Genomic DNA, 19,311 nt, shown 5'->3' with positions numbered 1-19,311 from the left:
AGTTCTTTTCTTGCAATAGCCATAGACTTACTATGTGCAGCAAATTTACTGATGTAATAAACCCCTAAGTGTGCTCTTCCTGCAGATGTTTATCAAATTTTAAAAAAAATTAAGCACTGGGGCCATGTACAGATGTACAGACTGGCTAAGTTCACCAATGACACCAAACTATGGGGAAGAATGTCCACACTTGAGGATAGGCTGGTGATCCAAGCTGAGCTGGATGTGATCTTACTTGAAGTGGCATGACTGTAGAGTGTATGCTGGCTATACAGATATTTGCTGGTGCCGGGAGCCCAATTTAGATAAGTTGGGAGGGAAGAGAGGGTTGGGCAGGATTGCAGGCACTAGCTGGTCTATGGGGGAGTTGAGGGGTCTTCTGAGAAATAGCAGTTCTGCACAGGGTTGGAAGAATTGGGAGGTTTGGTGGGATACCAGGGGAGGTTTGGCAAAATCGGAGAGGCTAGCAGGTCTCTTAAAGAATGATCAGGAGCCACGTGGCTGCAGCCTTCCCTGCACTGGGCTAGATTTGTGGTGCCTGGAATGCATCTCCACAGCCACTACTGCCACTTGCCCATGCTACCTGTTGCTTGGAGGAGCAGGAAGAGCCACTGGAGGCAGGGGATCTGATCAGCAACCAAGCAGCTGCAGCAGCAGCTGGAGTAGCCCTGCCAGGAAGCTATGGACACCGGCCAGGGCTGGGGTTGGCGTGAACCATTGGTGGGTACAAGTTGTGGTTGGGCAGGAGTGTGGACTGCCCTGGGTGGCAGTGGGCAAGGGAACACTGTGGGAGCAGCCACAGCCCAGCTACAATCAGGATGAAGCTCAATACGGACAAATACAAGGTGCTATACCTTTGAAGGAATAATCAAAAACACAAATGCAAAGTGGAGGACATCTAGCTCTATAGAAAAGGGCTTCAGAGTCTTGCTAGACCACAGATTCAGTATGAGTCTGCAGTGTGATGCAGCCATGCAAAAGGCCAGTGTGGTTTTGGGATGCATCAACAGAAGTATTAGGTGCAAGACATGGGAGGTGAGAGTGCCTCTGTACTTGGCACTGATTAGGCCTCTTCTGGAGGACTGTGTGCAGTTCTGGGCTCCACATTTTTAAAAGAATGTAGAGAAAATAAAGAGGGTCCAGATTCAGGCAACAAAGATAATCAAGGGTTTGGAAACAAGTCATATATGAGGACAGGCTGAAGGAGCTAGGCATGTTCAGCTTGAGGAAAAGGCACTTAAGAGAGGACGTGATAGCAGACATCAAATACTTGAAGGGCCACCATAAAGAAGAGGGAAACCACCTTTTTTTCTTTTGCTGCACATGGGATGTGGACCAGTGGCTTGCAGTTGCAGCAAATTAAATTTAGATTGGATATCTGGTAAAACTTCTTCACCTTTAGAATAATGAGGGAGTGAAATAGACTGCCTGGGGAAGTTGTGGATTCTCCATCACTGGATGTATTCAAGAAGAGTTTGAACAGCCACTGATCATGGAAGATCTAGGCATAGGTATGCCTATTTTCTCCCATAGGTATTTCCCATGCTTCTGGGCTTTGCTGGTTGTTCCCACCCCACCCCATGCTTTTCCTACTATGTGGTTGTTTTTAAGCCTGTGTTAGCCACAGGTAAGTCTTGGGTGTTCTGATTCTCCTGCTAGGAGTAAAGCCAGAGGTTCCTGCCCAGAGGATCTTACCCACCTCTCCCCAAAACTCCCCCTCCCCCTCCTTCCGCAGTGCAGGGTCAGACTGATAGCTGTATTTGGGGTCAGGAAGGAACCATGTTTCATGGTCAGCTTGGTATGGACTTGTGATAGTTTTTGCCTTCCTTCATAGCAGAGGTCATGGCCCTCTTGAGCATATGTTGCCAACATTTTATAGAAGCAGGACACTGGCTGCTGTAGTTCCCTTTACCTGTGGCAAGTTAGGGTGTTAGGTCTATATTGTTTCAGAGTAGAGTGTAGTCTCAAGTAGAGTTTAGATTACAGTTGTATGGGATGGTGTGGATAGGGATGATCCCACCTCAGATGGGGGGTTAGACCTCTGGAGGTCCCTTCTTGTCTGTGACTATGAGCACCTCTACACATACATAGAGGCTGCTCTGACACACTGTAATTACAACATATTGAAGCAGACTCAATTGAGTCTGCTGGAGTGTGGTAATTACCGCGCTCCAGCACACTCCAGTGTCACATGTGTCAGTGTCCCTGTGCTGAAAAATGCTTGTTCCCACATGGGAATGTTCAAATAAAGCTTGTTCAAGCCATTTTTCAGTGTAGGGATGCTGATACACTTAATGCTACAGGCACTAATGAACTTTTGACATTGAGCCTGTGCATGATCAGTTAGAAATTTAGACATTTATAAGTCAACAGGACTGGATGAACTTCATCTGAGAGTGCTGAAGGAGCTGGCCAAAGTTATCGCAGGACCTCTGGTGAAACTCTTCCAAAACTCGTGGCACTCAGGGGAGGTACTCAAAGACTGGAACAGGGCCAATGTTCTGCCCATCTTGAAGAAGGGGAGGAGAGAGGACCTGGGCAACTATAGGCCAATTAGCCTAACATCTGTCTCAGAGAAAATCCTGGAACATTTGGCTAGGTCGGATTGGTCACATAGCTTCTTAACCTGTGGAAGCTAGGAAAAGAGCTCTATCTGACCCAGGAAGTATAAGGGCCAACCAGAGGCAGCGCTCTCCTAGGCTTGGTTTTGGCCAAAGGAGATGATCTGGTGAGTGACTTGAATTTTGAGGGCAGCCTGGGCGACAGTGACCATGAGATCATCATGTTCACTGTCCATCGCAAGGAAGATGCATCAGCTAGCAGGATTGAAGTCCTGGACTTCAAAAATGCAAATTTCAACAGGCTCAGGGTAATAGTAGGGGAGGTGATGCAGGACCAGGGACAGAAGGTGAATGGAGTGCACAAAGAGTGGTCATTCCGCAAGGACATGATCCTCAAGGCACAAAAGAACATTCCCATGTGGAGGAAAGGTAGCAAAAGGGCTTGGTTTAATATGGATGTCATGGTCCTCTTGAAAAAGAAAAGAGGCATACACACAATGGAAGCTAGGGACAGTCCTCAAGGAGGACTATGCAACAGTGGTCCACACATCTAGAGAGAAGATTAGGAAAGCTAAGATGATGACTGAATTTAAGTTAGCAACGATAATAAGTCCTTCTTTAGGTATGTAAGGAGCAGAAGGAAAACAAATGAAGCACAGGGCCCCTACTTAACACCTCAGGACAGCTAGTAACTGACACTCAGGAAAAAAAACTGAACTTCTGAATGCCCACTTTGCTCTGGTATTTCACCAGACCACAGGGAAAAACATGCTAGAGAAGGCTCATGGGGGGCATGGTAGGAATGACTGCATTCCTACTGTTGATGCTGAGCTGGTGCATGACCAACTACAAAAGCTAGACATTTATAAGTCAGCAGGGCCGAATGAACTCCTCCTGAGAGAAGGCTGAGGTCATTGCGGGACCCCTGGCAAAACTTTTCCAAAACTTGTGGTGCTTAGGGGAGATGCCTGAGGTTTGGAAGAGGGCCAATATTGTGCCCATCTAAAAGAAGGGCAAGAGGGAGGACCTGGACAACTGTAGACCAATCAGCCTAACTTCTATCCCAGGGAAAATCCTAGAAAAACTCATCAATGAGCCTATAAGCGATATGCTCACAAAGGGTAAGATTCTGAACCACAGCCAGCATGGCTTTGTCCTTGAAAGGTCTTGTCTTACACATCTCATCTCCTTCTACAACCAGGTATCTCACCACCTGAACAAGGGAGAGGAGGTTGACATTATATACTAAACTTCCAAAAAGCCTTTGATCTAGTATCCCATGATATCCTTACAGAAAAATTGGAAGATTGTGGGCTTAACTGCTCAATGGTTAAGTGTGTAGGAAACTGGCTGTGAGGTAGGACCCAGAGAGTTCTTATGAATGGATCAGTGTTGTCACGGTGAGAAGTGACTGGTGGTGTCCCTGAGGGATCCATGCTTGGTCCAGTACTTTTCAACATCTTTATCATTAATTTGTAGAGCTCACTGGCCAAGTTCACGGACAACACCAAGTTTTGGGGGATCATGGTCACACCTGAAGATAGGCTGCAGATTCAGGCACACCTGGACAGGCTGGAGAGTTGGGCGACTCAGAACCAGATGAAGTTCAACACTGAGAAGTGTAAAGTGCTCCATCTGGTGGCAAACATACCTACAGGCTAGGTGGCACCTATTTGAGTAGCACCACGACCAAAAGGGACCTAGGGGTGATAATCGACCATCGCATGAACATGAGCCAGCAGTGAGATGCTATAGCCAGCAGGGCAGGCAATACTGTGACATGCATAAGCCAATGCAGCTCATGTAAAACCAAGGAAGTGATTCTTCCACAGTACTCAGCACTGGTGAGACCACAGCTGGAGTACTGGGTGCCACACTTTAACAAGGTTGTGGAAAAACTTGAGAGTCTAAAGAAGAGCCACCCATATGATGAGAAACTTGCAAGGCAAACCATACAAGGAGAGGCTGAAGGACTTGGGCCTCTTCAGCCTAAAAAAGAGAAAACTAAGAGGAGACTTGGTACCAGCTTAGCACTACATCAGGGGAATACATTAAAAGCTCGGTGAACAACTGTTCACCAGGGCACCCATAGGGAAAACCAGGAGTAATGGCCACAAACTCCTAGAAGACCTCTTCAGGCTGAACTCTAGGAAAATCTTCTTTACAGTTGGTGTCTAGCTTGTGAAATAAACTCCCCCCCAGAAGTGGTGCAATCACCTACCCTGGTGATCTTCAAGAGGAGACTGGATGGTGACCTGACCCCACTTGTCTTTCCTGCTTAGTACAGGGGGGCTAGACCCAGTGATCTTGCAAGGTCCCTTCCAGCCCCTAAGAATATATGAATCTGCCCTGAATATGTATATGAGCCAATTTCCTATATGGTGCAAAGAAATACTGAAGATACTCAAGCAATCAACAGTAATTTAGTTGTTTGTTTAAAACCCATAACATATAAAATTCCTTATTTAATTGTTTCATATGTACTTTCAAGTTGTTATCCCATCCTGTACAGATTCTTACCTTCAGTTTTTACTTTTGTGAGAGCATGCTGTATTTCTCTTAGAACATAACTGAGATCTAAGCTCATTTAACAAATGGCAGATTTATACAGAAGCTACAATGCAATGCACAGACTCACTAACCATTTTCTTTTTGAATGAGCTTTGACATTTTACCTGCAGAAGATCAATAGTTCTGTTTTTTAAGTTCATATCTTAAGACTTATTGTTTTTCATTCTGATACTTTGACTGATTCCAAAGATTTGACATAACCCTTGTGAATTAGTCAATTCATTAACTATGCAAATATTAGTCATTTAAAGCCCAAGCTAATGGTTTCTAATATTTGCTGTCTCAAGTGTTAAACATGTCAGAGTATATATCTTTGTACTCATTACAGGATAATACAGATTTGTGTACCTTGAAGCTATAGTTTTGTAGACCATGGGTTTTTTCTGATATCAAGTGTTTCAATCTCACTAAGGTTACTATAATTGAGTTTGTTTGATCATGCAACCTCTATATTACTTCCAGAGTTGATCATTTGCAGAAAGTGAGGTTCATAATGAGAGAAAGCACAGAATTACTACCTGGAAGGAAGGATAAGAAGCAAGTGGAATATAGAAAAGTGATTTAATCTTAGTACTTGAGTTCTGTAAAATATAATTTTTTTCCCCTAACACAGCAGAGTTTCATGCTGATAAGAAGCTATTAATAAAACCATGGTAACTATTGAATTTTTTCTTTTAATAATACAACTAATGCTGAAGCATTAAGAAAAGGAAAGGATAGAAAACCTTTCATAAATCATCCCCTACTTCCCCCCCAGCAGATCTGTAATCCCTCGTACATAAAACATTTGGAGAGAAATAATATATTAAAATTTCAGTGTGAAATCAAAGGATGTCGAACAATTAAAATATTATGCCTATAATTTAGCACAGAGGTGGGCAATTATTTTGGGCAGAGGGCCACTTACTGAGTTTTGTCAAGCCATCAAGGCCCACATGACAGGCAGCCAGAGGTAGATAAATATTAATTTTCTAAATTTTTTAGGGAACCCTGGGCCAGATAGAATGGCCTGGCGGGCTGCATCCGGCCTCTGGGTCACATTTTGCCCACCCCTGATTTAGCATTTACTGAGAATTATTTTACTTATTCTCTTGACAGGAAATTAACAGATAGTCGAATATCCCCTGCCTTCGTGTTACACTTAAAGATAATTTAAACTGGGCTTCATACAGCATAATTGAGTCCTATTTTCAATGCAGTATTAAACTGAAGCAAAAATAAAGCAGACTGAGATTAACAATAAATGTTGCTATAAGTCCACACACACACACACACACACACACACACACACACACACACACACACACACACACACACACACACACACACACACACACACACAGAGTGTGGAAGTTGCACAATAAAGATTACTTTTTGATTTCATGTGGTGGGTATAAAATACATTTGATATTTGTTTTAAACCCTAAACCTAATTGTACATTTACTACTTTGGATGAAATGATCCTGTCAGCTGATATGAATGTCTTAGTTGATTATATAGTGTAGTAGCAGTTGATTTTTTTTTTTTAAGTCTTGTGTTGCCTTGCTATATTAGCAGATATGAAATGCCATAAATTTCATTTACCTAGTTATAGTGCAGTTCCATAAATACACACACACATTGTTTTTCCTTTTGTTTAGTATGGCTACCTATAAAGCAAGAGGAAATATATAGTTGTCATAGCAGCTACCATGGACATTTCTGTAAAGTTATGACATTTGGGTAATCAGTTTATTTAAAGTTTTAGAACTACTAAATCTTTACTTAATCCATTCAGTCCACATTGCAGCCTCAGTTGTGAAAGATCCTGCTTTAGTTTTTTGTCAGTTACTGTCAGAGGAATTGTAAAACCTCATGCTTATGCTGCACTGAATCAGCTTTCACATTTTTGTCAGCCAATTGGCTTTATGTGGTAAATACTTTTGTTTAGGGTTTATTATTTTAGTAAGTGCTTACTCCTACCTGCATCACTAGACATTTTATAAACTTCTTTTAAGTTGAATATTCAGACTGAGTTCTGGTTCTTTTTATGTTTGAATGCTATAGAAGATTTTCACAAGATTTACAACCCAGACACCTTGTAGAGGACCATATGTAATTTGTTTTTGTGACTTTAAAAGTTTTCTTGTTCAGAGATCTTTGCATTGATATTGTACAGAAAAGCAAAATAATTCCTTTCTCCTGCTTACTATTTTTGTCTAAACAGGAATTACTAAAGCAGATTGCTAAGCCTTTTTGTGATATAGTTTATTGAACCAACTGTATAGTTGGGTTAGCTGCTTAACAAGCTTTTGGGCATCAGGAATGCCTTCCTTCAGTCACCTGATTCCCAAAAGCTTGTCCAGCAGCTCTCTCTCAATTATACAGTTTGTCCAATGAAAAATATCACAAAAAGCCTTGCCTCTGGGATGTTTTTTGGACTATCGCTGCTAAAACAAATTAAAATGTTTCTTGATAGGTCTGTTTTCAGAATTACATTATATTTGTTTTCTGACAGTGAATGTTATTCTGTTGTTCCCATTGTAGCTGATCTAAGGACAATACAAATCAGTCATCAAGGGAGTGTCAGTGCCCTGATGAATTTACTGTGTTGCATTTCTAATTTATTGGTGTCATTGTGGAAGTAAAATGGCTTGCATTTTCAGTCACTTCTCCATTTTTCCCCTCCACGCTCCACTGTCATTCATCTTTCATCCTAACATTTTCTTGGTATAGTTTGTCTACCTTTTTTATTATATTAAAATGTTTAAATTATTGGATAGTACTAGAATAGGAGACTAGGTATGATTTGACTAAGATGTGGCCATTCAAAAATTGCATGCTGTTAAAGTACGCCACATCTTATTGCTTATTTCAGTGATTCTCAGTCAGGGTGCCATGTGATTCTTTTAGGGGTGTCACACAATAATAGCACTGTTAGGTGTACAGGCACCTACACATAATTCATATGTTAACACAGGGATTTCAAATTGAAATACATAGTGTCAAAAACATTCTGATCTGTTATAGTGTTTCTGAGTTCTTCACAATTGAAGAATTGTTCTATTATTTATTTGTAGTCAAAACACGAGTAAAATCTAAAAACTGGCATTTTCTGAAAGGTGCTTTGAGTCTAAAAAGGTTGAGATCTACTGATCTATTCTTACTAAAATGTTTCTTTTTAACATCAAAGGAAATGTACATGCATACTGAATGATTGGTTACTGTTTTGTTTTGTAAAGAAAAACAATTAGCCCATGCATATTCTAGCAATATGAAAGTATTAACATATTTTAAATAACAGATAAATTATCTCCTCCATCCCTATTTTTACTGTGGCACGATGATTTTATCAAAGTGCAATTGACTTCCTGTTCCCTGTGGTCTTGCTAAGAGACACTAGAATGCAGAAAAATCTCTTGCAAATGCTGATGATATATCTCAGTGATGATAACTAAAACATTGTTCCCTGTCTTTTCTCATTGTCCAGAATTTCAGTCCACTCCCCAGTGTAGGTATTGAATTTATGGTCTCATGTTTTCTTTTCCCTATCCCTAGAAAACATAAGCCTTTTCTCTAACAAATTGCAAATCATTTACTAAGGCAGTTCAAGACACTGTTAATAATGAGAAATTAAGTTAAATTTAGATTGTCTTCAACTTAGGAAGGAAATTCTACTATTCCCAACTTCTGCAATTTTAGTGTGGCTCAGGCTTATGGAGATATGTAATTACAATAAAAGCGGCACTTGCTATGGTTTTAAATCTCATGATTGTTTTGGAGCATGTTGAATTAGTAGTATTGAAAATATATTAGATAAATAGCCCTACTGATGATTTTCCACTGATATGTTCAACTGCTAGATGCTTTTTGCTCATTCTTGTAGCAAACCCACAACACACTTGGGCAGCAGTACTCGCCTTGCTATATTGCAAATACAAATATGCTTTGAATTTTAATTTCTAATACCTACTGACCCTGTGATTGTTGTTGAGGTTAATGCTTCTTCCTTGAGAGATTCAGTCAGTGAGGAGTAACTTAAATCGCTAACCCTAACCATGGATTCATCAAGATTAGGAGGCACCTTAGGGGCAAGACTACAAAAGCACCAACAAATACCATGGAAATAACACTCTACAGAGTACTTATGGGAGACTTTTTTGCTTTGAATTTTGGAAAGGAAAATTTGATTGAAAGATTGGTTTTGTGGCAAAACTAGTACATACCCAAACAGGCCTTAGCTGTCTTTGCTTTATCAGTAGAAGTATACAGAATGATTAGCTAAATTTTATATTTTTTCTGTTTCTACAACACCCTTTCTATATGCAGTCAGCTTATTCCTTGCTTGCACAGTGGTGTCCAACTTATTCAGCACTGCAGGCTGGATGAGTCCAGAATATTCAGCTGCGTCATCTGGCGCACAAGGTCAGAAATTGGTGACAGCAACATTAATTGTGGTTCCTGTAATTACTGGAGCTATGATAGCCACCACTTCCCCTGCTACAAAATTCCCAGCCCCATGGTGTAGTTCTGTTCTCCAGAACTGGCCTGCAGGTATCCCCACATGTCCAAAATTTGGCAGCAGGATGAGTGGCAGAAACATGATTTGCCATGGCTCCAGGAGCCATGTTATTTAATACTGACACCACCTGCCATTTCACCAAATTTCTGGACCCAAATGACATAGCCCAGAGAGAATGCAAGGGAGAAGTGAAACAGTAGTGGTCTTGAGGACCACCAGAACAAATCTATTTCTGTTTTTAAAATACTTTTTTTTCTGTCATTCCTTGCTTTTTAAAACTTTACCTTGAAATTATTTGGCTTTAGTGCATGATTGTTTCTTCCTGTAATGGGAAGATATTCATTATTCATTGCAGTAATTACTCTGTAATATTTCATGCTGAAAGTTGTTAACATCATCCAATCAGCAAATGCTTAGGAAGTGGCTGATTTTACTCTTCTATTTATATAATGATGAGTACACATTTATAGTGAGCAGACTTACAACTCTTAGACTTTTAATATGTCATGTTTAGGAGGTGCATTTTCACATTTGTATTGAACACTCAGAGGAAATTGGAAGTGCCTTCCTTCAAAGCTACAGTACATAGGGATTTTATAGAACAACATTTTTACCTAACATTTTACTTGTCATCTGGCATTTCCAAGGGGACTATGCTTCAGGATTCTTCCAATGCTTTTATCACCCCTGCTTCTCTGATCAAGAAAGTAATTTATTGCTGATTGCAGAACTCTTGAACTCAGCCTGGCAGCTGCAGTGTGAAACTTCTCTGATCCAGTATCCTAGTTACTTATTTACATATTCATTTGAAGCGATTTTTAGGACTATTTCAAAACCTCTTGACATTGCAGTATCCATGTTTCAAATCAGATGATGTTTTATTTTTTCTCTCTTTGTATTCCAGATAACAGACGAGTAACTTTGGAAAGGTCACGTTCCCGCCACAATGGAACCATCACAGCTGTGTGATTCCTCTGATGCCAAAGAATTGGCGAAATGTTTTATTTACATTAAAATACAGACGTTTTCAAAAGAGTTAACATGAAAAACATCAATGATCAGAAATGAAATTTAAATGAAGTCCAATGGAGGATAAACTAGGAAATGAAAAAATATGCATTTTCAAAACTATTGTAAAAAATCGACCTACTGTATTTAAGTACCACAATAATCAAGATTTGTAAGCAATGTTAAACCATAGGTTGTATATTATATTATCTGGTGTTATGTGTTATACTTGCAACTCTTTGAAGGGAACTGGGACTTCTAGGAAATATTCTGTATAGAGTTAGATGAGAACATATAAACTTGATGAAAAAATATAGCAATGAACAAGACCAGGTCATGGAAGGGATGTATGATTCCATTTGAGGTTCTGATTTGGACATGAAAGGAAAAAAATGAACAAATTTACATATTAATGAATTCAGATATGAGCTGATATTGCACACATCATAAAAGGCCTTTTTGTAAGCATGTGAAAACACTGTATAGCCCCAATCAAGTTTCTTAGAATCTTATCTCAAGTTAAAGCCTGATGAATTCAGCTATTTTGGTTACAGCAGAACTTATCAGAAATCTACAGTTTCAGTCGTTTGATGAAATATAGCTACTTATCACTGCTAAAAAATAAAGCATAGGATTGTACCAAAGTTAAAGCATATCAATTGCAGAATATGTTTTTAAATATATTTGAAGAGGTATTTTCTAATTATGCACTTATATATACTTTATACAGGTATTTTCGAGGAAAAGTCTTAATTATCCTATTTTAATTAATCTAAAAATGCCTTTGGTTTAGCTTTTTAGAGACAAGCTACATTATGAAGTTCTTCTGAACTGCCTCTTTCTAAGTTTTTCCTATGTTTCTCAGGTAAAACACAGTTGGATCTTTACCATTGTATCTTAGTGCTCGAGACCAAGCAGATAAAAATATTTTTTGCCCTTTGGCACTATGCAGCAGGAAACACAATGATTATAGACATCCTGAACTTCAAGAGAAGCTCCTCCCATTCTTTTCTATATACAAGCCCTTGTACTGCATGACCAGAGGCGAGCAGTCAACTTAATTCCAGTTAATGGGAAAATTTAAGACAATACCCTCTGCTCTTATCCTGAATCTGAATCTTTGTGGAGGTTCACTTTATAACCTTCAACTGTATTTTGGATTCAAGGTGTATTGTTTATAGGAATGGAGAGGGATCATAAGCAGGAGTCCCAGGCCAGGTACACATATTACATATACATTGGTCCAAGTTATCAGGAATCGATCTAAACTTATTACCATAAAGAAGTTTGACATACAAAGACTGGTCTAAAAATGGTGAAACCTCATTTAAGATAGACCTAGCTACATGTGCACTCAAATCTAACTGATTTGGGTTAGAACACTGAAACAAACTTCTGTACCAGATCCCCAATTGATTTAAGTTAGATCATTGCCCTCCAGCATCCCAGGCTCCGTTGTAGCCCCCACACCCAGTCTAACAGGCAGGCATGCTAGCATTCAGCCTATTCTTGGCTGAATTCCCCAGTGGGCCCTGTCTCCAAGCTCTCGCACAGCCGAACCAGCACAGACCCTCCAGCCATCTGTCAACCACAGACAGACAAGGTGGGGCAGGTAAGGGAAACTCTGTGTCCCCGATGAGCCCCAGGACCTGGGTAACTGTGTCATTGGGCCATGGCCCTGTCATGAAGCACCCCAGGATGTACATACAAACCTGACACTGAGCCTAGGAGAGCCCCTGCACTCAGGCACAGACCCATGGAGCCTAACCCTGGGTGCACACCCAGCCAAGACACCCCATGCCCCTGTGCTCAGGCACAGCCCCACAAAGCGGGCACACCACATCTTAGTGGCCAGAGCCAGGCACCCTGCCATGGATCCCCACTTCATCAGGAGCCAGTGCGGGTGGATCACCTCTGTTGGGGTGGCAGGGGACAGAACATTGCCACTGCTTGCAGGTACCCAGGCTATGGGCATCTAAGGTGCGGTAAGGCTTTTTGGCCTACAGCTACAGGGTCCCAGAGTACTAGGGCAGTGGGGAGGTGGGATGGGGTGGAGGTCTGGGGGTTGTGTTCACCTTGGCAGTCAATCAGGAGTGGTTTCGGCACTCAGCTGCCCTCAGCAGTCTCCAGCATCTTGGAGACCTCACAGGTGGTATGCAGGAGTGCCCCCAACCTGCCAACCTCAGCCAATGCAGGTAGTCTGCATGCCCCCCCACCAAAGGGCAAGCATGTGTTCTGTTCACTACCAATCTAACCTAAGCCACTTAGAGAAACCCATGTGGGTTAGATCGATTCCTCCTCAGGCATTTTGAATGTCTGTACCTGGCCCCAGTGAACTACCCATTCATTGCTCAACTACATTTTTAGAAACCTGGTGATGATATAAGGAAGTAGATACTCACTCTGAAAAATATATATTTTGCCACAGATTGCATTGTACTACTTGGAAATAATTGTTTTGGGAGAATACTGGCCAGATTATTTATCTATTCTCAGCAGTATATGGAAAGCTGGAAGACATTCTATTTTTCATTTGTCAGCTGTTGGGTCATAAAGAAGATCAGTCTTACCTGGGGGCAGTATAACTTTGCACTACTGCTTTGGCCAAAACTCTTTGTACAGTAATCCTTCTCTTCTTTTCTCTTCTCTTCTCTTCCTTTCATTGCTAGATAAGAGTCTTCAGAGATTATCTGACTGATTTTGGTGAACTTCTTATAATTTTGAATTCATTACAAGACAAGGCACTGAGCATGTTCACTCTCTCAGTCAGCAGTACTTTTTGTCCATTATTACATTTCTTAATATAAGAATATATCTCAAATCTAGAGAAATGTATGCTGTTAAGTAATACTACTGTATCTGCTTTTTTTCTAAAGGCACAGTAAAGTTTTGTGTGTACTTCAGAAAAAAAAATAAAGTAGAATTAAATTTCCCACTTTCATTTAGAGGCACTAAGGATTATATTATTTTGTGTAAATTGATCATCAAATTTGTATTGAGAAGTCTAACTTTTTTAATTTGAAGTATGAAATTTACAGTTGTACAAATGTATTACATGTATAAAGCCCAAATGTAAAAAAAGTGTATAATATCTGTATATTCTGATCTGTGAAACAATGTCTTGAAATTCAAATGTAAGGTAAGTAATTTACTAGTATTTAAAAAGCAAAAGACTTTCCAAGTACTCATTAGAATACATGTCAATTGAATATAACAACCCACCATAGATCCTTTGTATGATGGCTCTTATTATTGCAACTACAGTATTTTTCATTTCCTAGTATTGTATTTTTGAATGGCTCTGCAGTTGTTGGTTATAGTTTGTTAAACATCATATACTAGCAAAAAGTAAATCCAAAAGAGTAACATTTTCTGATATTTCTATTTTACTATGCAGTCCTAATTTCACATAGGAAGCATTTATATAATTTATTGATCATATCTGTTAGAAAAGCGCCTTTCAAATAAAAAATTAGTTTAGAACATAATTTATGTAAATACAAGGTGCTTGTATTGATGAAGTCTAAAAATATTTAATGCTGGTAACTTTGTCTTTTGATACCTTTTCAGTCTGTATGAAATTACAGATATTTTTAATGTTTTTATTATTGACATACTTTCCATAGTTGTCACACATTTATCTAGAAATTGTGTGTACCCCAGAAGTGTAGAACCTTTTCAGAAATGCACTTCCCTTATTTTCTAATATATTAAAACAAACTTTAAAAATATTTCAGTTAAATTATATTTGCATTTATAATAATCCCTGAAAGTAAATCACCAGAGGATCTTACATAAATTTATTGTTAAATATATTTCACTATATGTCTTTACAATACTACAATAGATATTAAAATAGAAATATAAGGGTGCATCTGTTTGCACTCACGTTCAATATATTAAAACAGTACAGGAAAACAAAAGATATTATGTGCACTGTTTACATTTCTTAAAAGATTTTTAAGGAAAATAATTTTTACTTTAAGACAAATAGAACTACATTTGTAACTGCTGATATGGAAATGTAATGTTAAATAAATAAATACACACAAACACACACACACATATCTATGGCTTAAAACTACTGACAGTATGGGTCAGAACTAGAAATTATTCGAGATATATTCTGTTTACTCAGAAAAAAAGTGCAACACATTTATGTAACGTATGCTAGATTGTGATTCTTCAAAATGCCCCCTACACCCAATATTTTTTATAAATGTTAACCACTTTTTTGACAGGTGCTCAAGCCAAAATAAGATTTGTGGCTCTAAGGACATGAATAAACAGCTGTGAGAAGGATTCTCAAGAATACTGTTGCATAAGCACAAACTGGTTCTGAGCAATCATGGTCCTTTGGCAACAAACTAAGTGAATTCATATGGTCTTATTTACTGACTTTGGTTAAAAATGCATATTTTGCCATATTTTTATTTTTGTCATACATACAGATATATGTCTCTGTGTATTTGTATAGTTTTATACGTGGTATATGTACTACCTCAGAGTTAAATACCACTGAAGCCACTAAGGTTTTTCATGGTTTCCACTCAAACAACAGTTCATTAGAGGACTAATCTAAACTTACTCAGTGATTGACATAAGATTTGCAAAACTTTCAGAGAATCTGGTGGAGTTTCATGTTTATTTTCAAAGTTTTGAGTGACTAAGTTTCATAAAGAAAGCACAGTACAATTCTTGCACAGTTTAATTCTCGCACCCTCAGCCACAGAGGACCCTGCTTTTACTGTGTGTATTTAACATTTTTCCCATAGAATGTTATACCGCTAGCAAATATTTTAAAGCTATAATAATTGCAGGGAATCAAAGCTGGTCTTATACATAAATTGTATCTTCCACTTGAAACACAGACAGGTTTGAACTGTGCTTAGATTTTTGCGTCTTGAAATCACTGGAAGATCTGACTGAGAACTGTCAAAAAATGAAATCTTAAATATTAAAGAAAGGAAGCAGCAATATATGTATAGCTGCACTCCCAATGTGACGTAATAAAATGTCCATTTAACATACTATAATTAGTACTGCAGAAGAAAACAGCCAGGTCTTGTGCTACATTTCCCCGCCACTGTCAAGTGTAAAAAAAAATAAAAGTTGCAAACCACACATACCAAATGTTTTTAGTGTCTGTACTTCAGAACATACTTTATTTCTGCACGTGAACAGGTGAGCATTTTGCATAATTGCTGTTGAATTCTACAAGGAGAACTAGTCTTTCAGGTTGATGTTCAGCTGCTGTTGAAGTTGTTGAAAGGCTGGTCCTCAATATACATCAACATCCTTCAAGATTATACATATGCCACAGAATGTGAACATATTAGGTTACAATTTACCTTAATTCCACACTCGGTTAACATGTACAACTCAGTGCAATTTCTCTTTTGGAGTCAAATATTTAGAGTAATATGGTTCCAGAGGCCAATAAAATACAGTTTACAGAATCCATGCACTTAGGTTTTTTTTCACAGCGTTTTGTTTGTATATTATTTTTAAATATTTTTGGTGAGATCAGAACCTAGTCTTCATATGTGGATATCCAAACACTATAACAAACACTGTAACAAATTTATACATTGAAGGTGGTTTTGTTAAGTTCTTTAGTGTGTACCTGTTTGTGTTTGCTATTATTACCATAAAGTATATTTGTATTAAATAACAGGGTTTGAGAGTTATACCCAATTATATCTTTGAAGTTTTTTTTTTACTCTGTCAAATCTGGTTGTTTTGAATTAGTGGGAAAAACCTTCTCTAATGGATGGCTTTTAAAAAGAATAGTTTTTTTTCAGTTATTGTATTTTTTATGTATACTCAGACATGATGATACCATTTTACTTAAAAGGTAACAATAAAATGCAATCATTGAGCATATCATAATGAGTCCATTTATATATTTTTAAATATCTTGAGTTAAATGGAGGCATTTCAGGATATAGACATAATAAATCATCTAGGCAGTCATTGCTAGTATTTTCCAAATCATTTACTTCACTCTGTCACAAAATGGCCTGATTTGAAAAAAATTTTGACAGGACTTTTAGCTTAAAAACAGTCTATTACACATGCAACTTAATGATACCACCATAGCATGCTGACATGACATGACGGAGACAGAAGCTGTCATGAGATACTTTAGAAATTCAGTGGTAAGTGTATAGGAATGAGTAGGATCAACCTCACGTGTATCAGGGAAAAATACACCAAGAGATAGTTAAAGCCACTGGCTTAATGGATGCAGCAAACAGCAGGGACTTATTTTATTTATCATGCAATTGTAATTATTTTAGAGAGGGAAAGGAAAGTTATACAGATTTACTCAGAGTAATAACACGTTAAAATAAATGAAAACATTTTAATGCCTGCCTTAAATTCTATGGTTGCCTTTGTTAAAGAAGTCTGAATCAATTTATTTAAAGATAGCTTGTTCTTTGCCTGAGGTTTGAGTTTTGGGCTTCTTTAAAGAAGATACAGCAGAACTCCCATCATTTTCATTTATAACTTCCCCTTCAACACACAGGCAAGCAGAATCTCATTTTGAGACAAACTGCCTGCAATTTCCTCAAGTGTTCCATTTCAGTTACTTTTTTAACAGCATTCAATTAAGGAGCTCACAGTAAGAATTGCAGCATCCCAGCCAGTTCTAGTACTCTTCTACCTATAATATAGCCTTTCTGGAACTTTTCCTTGTCTCTCCATTACTGCACTAAGTCAGCTTCTTGTAATACTGTTTTCATAATGTAAGATTATGATTCAAACTCTTATGATTCTGTGGTTCTATAGACTAGCTGAAAATGTGTTCATTTGTTTAGCCTTGTGAGTACTTAATAGATATAATTAATCCCTTTTTACAAATGAGGAAGCTGAGGTTAAGAAGTGTAAGTCAGAGAAGAGTCTAGACAGATTATTTAAAGTATTTATGTGCCTTAAATATGCAATAGAAGTCAAGTAACAAACCTGACTGATTACTATTGAAATAATTGAATTCTGTCTAAGGGGAAAACATGGAGTACAGATAGGTAGGTACGGGCTTTTGAAACTCTTGGGTATGCATCACTGGTTGTGCATCTCAAGATACCTAAATACTTTTAAAAAAAATCTAGCACTTAAAGTCCAGTAGCCACATCCTCAGCTAGTAAAGACTGTCACAGTTTCATTGATATCTATGAAACCATGACAGCTTATGGCACCAGAAGCTGCATGCCAGCCGTACCATGTGTTCTGCTCCGAATACTAAGTTGCTCTGAAGATAGTGGTGTCCATATATTATATACCCATTTAAAATAACCTTTGAGATTCAGAGAATAGGAACATGTTGCATTTGTCCCTGGATAAGTTGGACCTGTGTTTGTCCCAGAAAAAATATCCTAGGATTGGCGTGTACACACATCACCCTTCTAATCAGAGTTTAGTGAATGACTTGATGAAATGCCACTTTTCTGCCATTGATCCAATGATGCAATCCCAGGATAACTGTACAGACATACTTTACAATATTCCAGGATAAACTTTTTGTACTTATTATCCAAGGAAAATTTTAGAATTCATTTTGAGACAATGGACATGGGCATTTATACCATTGCACTTTGGTCCAGGATAAATATGATGCCTATTTGCAGCTATATGCAAGTTTTGTTGGTAATGACAATGAAGCCAGTGGAACTGTATGCTCATTTGGTTATTATACCCTCTTAACTTTAAAACTGAACATATTTTATGGAGGGTTAGAAAATAAGCTTTTTTATCTGGATGAGATTATTAATAGTAGTGGACAGAAAATTTTTCAAAATTTTAAAATTGTTTGAACATTAAAGTAAAAAGGGAAATTACTACTTTAAACAGTTAAAATGAAGATACTCTGAAGCTATTCTTAATATATCCTAAACGATTAACTGATATAGCCAACCAGTTGACTGGATCTTGCAATGAATAGGAAAATAGTCTGCATAAAAGAAATAAACAGAGTTTGATATATAACATATGGTTTCTGCATCAAATGATATGCCATGTAATATCCCCATCATTGATGGATAGAAATAATTTCTATGTATGGGCTAAATATTTAGGTCAATATGTAGCATTAAGCCAATGTCTGCAACTTGACCATAATTTATATAAGTACTTTATATTAGTAGGGAATTTGGCTATTTGCCTCAATATTTAAAGAAATAGAACTGCATTATTGTTCATATCATCTGATGTAGTTTCTAAGAAACTGAAATGCTTTCAACCTGCAGAAAGACCTAAAATGTGGATTTTTTTATTACAGCAATGTTTAAGAACCCTTGGACAAACTTAGTCCTGCTAAAACTTGTTTCACTTTAAAACAGTTACAGCAGATATGGACTTGGTTAGTGTGTTAAAAGGAATTCAGGAAGATAATTCTATTATAAATTCAACTGGCTGCACAGGTCTACAATAACTGAAAAGGCAATAATGATCTCTATTTCTAAGTGATTCAGTGAGCTTTAAATAAAGGTACAGCCCACCAACTGCATTCTTATGATGAGACTGAAGATTGTGCACAGCATAAAGGAAGCTATTAATGCAACTATACTGTATAAGAGATTGATCCTGCACATAACTAGTTGATAGCAGACTTAAATGGTGCAGGCTTAATTCCATATGAAAGAGCAGCACTTTCAGTACAAAAACAA

General features: G+C 38.1%; 1 protein-coding gene across 2 annotated transcripts in view; it reads left to right on the top strand.

The window, feature by feature from the left end:
• Positions 1 to 15,818, top strand: part of DIAPH2 (diaphanous related formin 2) — a 686,654-nt gene extending 670,836 nt beyond the window's left edge. For both annotated transcript variants that reach the window (XM_019536467.1, XM_019536466.1), the window contains one exon: positions 10,539 to 15,818. In XM_019536467.1, coding sequence (XP_019392012.1) covers positions 10,539 to 10,603 — 65 coding nt within the window. In that variant the 3' untranslated portion in view covers positions 10,604 to 15,818. The remainder of the gene's footprint in view (positions 1 to 10,538) is intronic.
• Positions 15,819 to 19,311: the final 3,493 nt, after the last annotated feature.

This window comes from Crocodylus porosus, unplaced genomic scaffold (assembly GCF_001723895.1).
Source record: "Crocodylus porosus isolate Cpor-Errol unplaced genomic scaffold, CroPor_comp1, whole genome shotgun sequence".
In the NCBI taxonomy this organism is placed as follows: Eukaryota; Metazoa; Chordata; order Crocodylia; family Crocodylidae; genus Crocodylus; species Crocodylus porosus.
The sequence above is the reverse complement of the archived record's forward strand: the minus strand, read 5'-3'. Positions and strand labels throughout refer to the sequence as shown.